The 6,589-nt window shown below is 34.6% G+C and overlaps 1 protein-coding gene across 1 annotated transcript in view; it reads right to left on the reverse strand.

Moving 5' to 3' along the window:
* Positions 1 to 6,327, reverse strand: part of pde4bb (phosphodiesterase 4B, cAMP-specific b) — a 64,995-nt gene extending 58,668 nt beyond the window's left edge. The window contains exon 1 of the mRNA XM_016526641.1: positions 6,214 to 6,327. Coding sequence (XP_016382127.1) covers positions 6,214 to 6,255 — 42 coding nt within the window. The 5' untranslated portion in view covers positions 6,256 to 6,327. The remainder of the gene's footprint in view (positions 1 to 6,213) is intronic.
* Between the last annotated feature and the right edge of the window lie 262 nt (positions 6,328 to 6,589).

The following is a 6,589-nucleotide window of genomic DNA, read 5'->3' on the forward strand; positions in this document are numbered from 1 at the left end:
TATAATATAATATAATATAATATAATATAATATAATATAATATAATATAATATAATATAATATAATATAATATAATATAATATAATATAATATAATATAATATAATATAATATAATATAATATAATATAATATAATATTGGGGTCTATCTTGAACAATCTGTTATACAGTGAAATTTAAAGCAACAAAACAAATTTAAAACAAAATGTTTTTTACTGGGTAACAGTGAAAGGTCATAGGTAAAAATGGCTTTGTGTGGATTAGAAGGCCCAGTCAATTATTGGAGGGGAAATTAATTGAAAGTAAAGGGGAATCCCATGAGAAGCGTATGAAGTATCATCTAATAATCATGTCACACTTTACAGATGCTACAGCCATTGCAATACAAGCGACGCCAACTCAGCTCAGACCGCATTAAAGCCCTGAAGGCTGCTTCGCTCTGCACTGAATGAGAAAAAAATCAGGCCCAGAGAGAAAATGAGACATTTTCATTGACTGAATTGAGGGAAACATGGTGAAGAAGGATAAGGCTGCCCATAGGCATTGATCCAGTAAATAAAAAAGTAAACAAATACATAAAAGAGAAATAAAGATATACATGGATGCATGTCCAGAGACCGGCCGATCGCTGGGAGGATCGGTTACCATGGCAACCCCTCTGACTCCTTTAAGAATGAGTATGATTGAGGGTTAAGCTACAAGGCTTGTCAGTAAACACGTATGGCCAGAGCTCAGCGAGGGGAGGATGGGGTCTTGAGCGGTTTGGGTATGACTGGAAAACCAATGCTTGGCTTCCTTTGGACCTCACAAAATCCACTTCAAATATTTGAAGTGGGAAAAATGTGCCTGCCCATTAAAGAGTGGACTAATGGTGTTACTTTAAGCCCTGCAGTTTGGGGAAAACGCTAATGCACAAATCAGTAAAGCCCTAAGAGATCATGAGCATCAGACAAACAGACTCTCTCCTGTAGCTTAGAGGAACAGATGGACAGCATGTCCTCTATGTTCCCCTGCCTTCCTGCAGTCATATGCCTCTGAGTCAATGAGAGTCACAGCCTCACATTCCCAGCACTAAAACCAGCCAACAAATGTTTTAATATCTGTCAAGTGAGAAACTGACCAATAATTGTTTGTTCTTTGGAACATGCATTGCATAAGTAGCTCTAGATATTATTATCACTGGTGCATTTCATTCAGAACATCACATGGGCTATTCACACTTGAAATTGTTTCACACTGTACACTGGACTGCTGTCCTATTTTTGCATATTTACAATGTCAGTAACATTGATTGGACAAATACAGCTCGCGGCGGACATACAACCTATTTGTGCATCAGCAAAAGTGCCCACTCTGGCTGTTAACAAATAATATGGACTCATATCAGTTGACCATTTTTATTTTTGTCTCAGATGCTGAAACCAAACACAAAGTGCAAAAGTTCAAACTGCACAAATATTTAAATATTGAATTTCCTGTTAAGTTTACAGTAACCAACGTGCAAAAAAAAAACAAAAAACTACAAGCTGTGGTTGCCAGAAGATCACTGCAAAAATATAGTGACAATGTATCAAGTATTACAGGATGGCATATTGGTATCTGTATATTTCACAACTTGTAAGTTATATTTCATTAAGTGATACAATGAAATTTATAAAATATATAATTTATGATTATTGATATTTATGATAATTTATGACTGCTATTGAATGGAAATGAATCAACACTGAACTGATTTGAGCTGAATAATGACACTATCAACTTCTCTCCTGTAGAGCTTCTTTATAGTTGCATTGAGTTTGTTTCATAACTGATGAACTTTGTAACAGTGACACTGTTATTGAACTAAATTAATCAACATTGAATTAAATTGAGCTGAATAATGACACCATTATCTTCTAAAGAGCTGCTTTACAGCCAAAATTCAATTAGCTTCATAACTGACGAATTCTGCACTAACACTAATTCTCTTATTTTCCTGTTTATTACTGTAAAGCTGCTTTGAAACAGTCTGTATTGTATAAAGCGCTATAGAAATAAATGTGACTCGACTTAATTTACTGTACCAAGATACTTGAACTACACAAATCTGCTTTGCATCTTAAAATGTACTGATAACTACCATAAAAATACAGGTGGTAGAACAGAAATTCGCATGAAGAATCAGAGTTCAGCATAAGTTCTGAAAAAATGGCCAAGAGTAACACACATGACACTAAAATAATTCAATAAACATTAACTAAATAAATGTAACACAAAATACCATAATGTACAATGCAGGGAAAAGCATAGATGACGTGTCATGCTTTTACTGTTTTTTTTTACTCTTTTTCACCTAAATTTTTTTTCAAAATTACAAATTTGACAGTATTTTACAGTAAAATTTGCCATGGTAGCTATATGGTAAGGTAATTTAGAGTTAACCAATTAACAGATATTTGTTGTAGCATTTTTAGTCTTTTACTGTATAAATCATAAACATTTTCTACACTTACTCTGACAACAACTCTGTAACATTTTAGCATCACAAATCTTCACAGCATATACCTTTGACACTTTATTGGCTTGAACTAAACGGCAACCAGCCCAGCAACTGCATGACTATGTGATAAAAACCATCCACACTGTCCTAGTACAGCAACTTATGCACAGGCAAGCACCACTCAAATTCTCAATCAAAAAAAGTGAAAATCAAGAAAATACTATCTCAGCCTTTCTACTTCAAAATTTCATGTTTAATTTAATGTATTGCTTTCCATTCCTTTGTAATTCTTTGTGAAATAATTGAACAGCGTGTGTTCAAAAATGGGTATATTTGCAGTCTTTCTACATCCACATCTGAGTGGCAGAAAAACTCAAACTCAGGCTCCACTCCTGGCTGAGAAAGTCTCAGTAAGTAATCAGACGCACTTGTTCTGGAGAAGGATTTCAATGAAGAGGGTTACAGAGGGCTGCTGCCACAGACTGAGCAGGGATTCAGAGGTGGATGTTAATCATAGGCAGGAGAGGTGAGTGTCAAGCGTTCATTGAGTGCTAGTGAAGAAAGGTGAGAGCTTAATGACAGACAATCAATATCAACCTCATTATTTCACTTCATTGTGCATGTGTACTTGCAAATAGACTATTGAAGAAGTGAAGGTATTGTTCTTCTAAGTACAGGAGCCTAATCCAGAACTTTGAGGGTGTTTTATGACTTTGCCAACTCAATCAAACAATGTCTCAGACCAGACTTTTATTACTTTTCAAAGACAAAAAACACAAAAAACCGTTTACACAAACACTTTCACTGCTGCTTCCGCCCAACTAAAGCACCACCAACCATTATTCAGACAAACTGCTCGTTCCATGTCAAAATCATGCCTTTGGTTGAGACAGAAGTTTCAGGTTGTTTAAACAAACAGAGCAATGTCTTGAAAGCGTCACTAAGCGACAGTGTTTTCACTCTTCTGAGAAATCAATATACAGCTGTCTCAATAAATTCAACACAAAATGAAAACTGAAAAAATTAAAAACATTTTGTATAGATCTTTTCATAATACACATTGCTTCAAAGCAGCTTTAAAGAAAATAATGATGTTAATGATTATAATATCTTCATACCATATAGTCGCATTTAGAGCCAGACAATAATATGATTTAAATTTTGCGAGATTTGCTATATTGTATATATATATGGTATATCTAACTTTATATAAAGAGCTGAGCAATAATAGTTCCTTTTTGTGACAAAATCAAACATCAGGCAGTTGCGATTTGCAATATATATACTGTATATATATATATATATATATATATATATAGAGAGAGTGCATTAAACAAGAGCAATTAACCTTTTCTCTCACTATCTATTTTATTGAATTTACTGAGGGGAAGTAGTTTTAATATATATATATATATATATATATATATAGTGGCATCACATTACATGAGTGTTCTATATTGATCTGGATAAAGTTGGATATAATTTTTATTAAATTTTATATATACAAGTTGTTCAATAATACAGTTTACCTTTAGTGATGATATAAACAATCATGCAGCCAAGATTTGCTATATAGCATATAAGAAATATGAGAAAGCTGCGCTTTCTATGAGTACACGTATGTATGGTAGGATATACACTCTCTCTCTCTATTACTTTTAATATATCACTGGACGATAATATAGTTTACAGTTTTTGACAATATAACTATCAAACAGTGTTCTCTATCAAGAGATTTGCTTTATAGTACATACTGCTTAACATGAATGTATTGAATGCATCTGGTTAAGGGTGGATATACTTATAGTAGTTGTATAACTGTTTCTGATCATTAATTTGTTAATTAGTTTGAGTTATTAATTTGTTATTTGGTGATACTGAGAATAGACCTTAGTCATGGTAGCGCCATATTTAATTTCTGACAGGGATGAAAACAAGGCTGTGAGGGACAGAAGTACAGTGTGTTGAATGGATTTTACGCAGGGCTGGACTGGGACAAATTGGTATTTTTTGATCCAAACGGCCCATCACTACGATCAGAATCTGTCCAGTCAGACAGCACCCATATATACACACTGCCATTCAAAATACACACACACAAACACACACACACACACACACACACACACACAAATTTGGACCCCATAACATAGGTAATACCAGGTACATAATAACATTGTGTTTGTTTATGTGAGTGTATATATACTGTGTATACACTTTTAAGTGGACCAGTGTACTCACTCGCTCTTGACTTGCTGTTAATTGTCAAAGTTATGACTGTTTGAGGAAACTAACCAGTAGTTTAGGTTATCTACAAAAACTAGACATGCACCAATCATGATTTTTCATGGACGATTCCAATTGTCAGCAAGTGGGGTGATTCTAAAACCAATTGCTGATTTTTTTAAGCAAGAGACAAGAAAGAATGAAAGAGTACATGAACAAAATTCAGCTTTGTGAAATTATGCTAAAAATGCAAATTAACTCTCTGCCAGTAGGTGGCGCTTTTGGAACATCTGCAATATAGGTTTTCGTCTATGGCGCATTGCGATTGAGTTAATGCTGTCAATACAGAAGACAAACCAATGTGCCACTGTCTCTGCATGATGGGCCAAAGTATCAGCCCCAAAGTGTGTTGGCACACTATGAAAACGCCCTATATGCCAGATGGCCAGTCCGCCCCTGATTGTACCATTGTTTAATAACGAAACGTCAGTAGACAACAACTCCATAAAACATTTTTAAAACTTGTGAGTTGTGAAAATGACATGATCTAGGACTTCAATACAGTATGTGCCATTGTAAAGACTAAGTCTATCCTGCATAGCCTTTTTTTTATCCGCATTAAATTCAATATGACGTCCACCCTGACTAAGGTCTTTTATGAAACCTGTGAGGTTTTGATCAATTTGGTATAGTGACAATCCTAATTATTATTTGGTGATGTGTATCACTGACACGACAATCCAGCATCACAAAGCACTATAACTTTTTAAGCTTTACACTACAACCACCTGTCATAGAGTCCATTTTAATAATCCAATCACTTTCCAATGGACAAAATCAAGTTCACCTCAGTTTTTGGAAGTAAAATGGGTAAATGGGTAGAAACATTTCTTTGTTTCTATGCTGACTTACCCTAATCCTAACTAAGAATAGATATTAAGGGGGAAAAATTGTCACACTTCACCTTTAAACGGAAGAGTTTAATTAATATTATGTAAATTAGAATTCAAAGACTGTAAAATGTTAAACCTAATTTGGTTACAACCAACCGAGTTCAGGTAATTAAAAACATCAAGAAGACAAATGAATGACTGGCCTTTTTTTCAACTCTGTTCTGTCCTTCTTTCCTCTGTCAAGGTTTTATGGTGCCTGCCATCTTTTCTCATGTCCCTCATAAATAGCTATTAATATTATGTGTGTGCGTATGTGGGTTTGTGTGTATGGTTAATTGGTTGTTTATGTTCTTGTAGACACGCTTGCCTAGAGCTTGTTGATTTTTTTAGTTTTTTTTCTCTAGAAATCAAAGAACAAAATATTTCAGAGAAAACCTGGCTGCTTCATAAGTGTGAAACATATAAAGGGCAAACTAGGAGAAAAACAAGAATCGATTTTTTAAACATCTAAATGGCATGGACCTCTGTGTGTATTGGGGGGCAGAATAAAAAAAAAATCACTGCATAGCATTATCTTCTATTCATGTTGAAACACAACAGTAAAATGTCTCACATCACTAGGTGTCACTGCCAAGACGCTCCGGCTCTTCCTCATGATCTCTGCTGACAGCTCAAGCTCAGAAGGTTCTTCTGTCTCTCGGGATTCTCCACCGGCATACAAATGGACTTCAGCTGTCAACTGTGGCCAGAGGGAAAAAAAAATCCATTAGCATAATTTTTCATCAAACCCTCCACTGGGCCAGTTTACAAATTAAAAGTCACAATTGTGTCAGTTTTGATGTAAATTTTTTGTGTTCAGTAACATTAGAATGAAGACAGTAAACCAACGAAATATCAAATTATAAACAATTGGTTATACTATCTTAGCTCTATAATGTCATACTGCGTTTCATATTGACTTTTCATTCAAAAATGTGAAAATTCAGAGT

Source organism: Sinocyclocheilus rhinocerous, unplaced genomic scaffold (assembly GCF_001515625.1).
Source record: "Sinocyclocheilus rhinocerous isolate Xijiao unplaced genomic scaffold, SAMN03320098_v1.1 scaffold2138, whole genome shotgun sequence".
Taxonomy (NCBI): Eukaryota; Metazoa; Chordata; class Actinopteri; order Cypriniformes; family Cyprinidae; genus Sinocyclocheilus; species Sinocyclocheilus rhinocerous.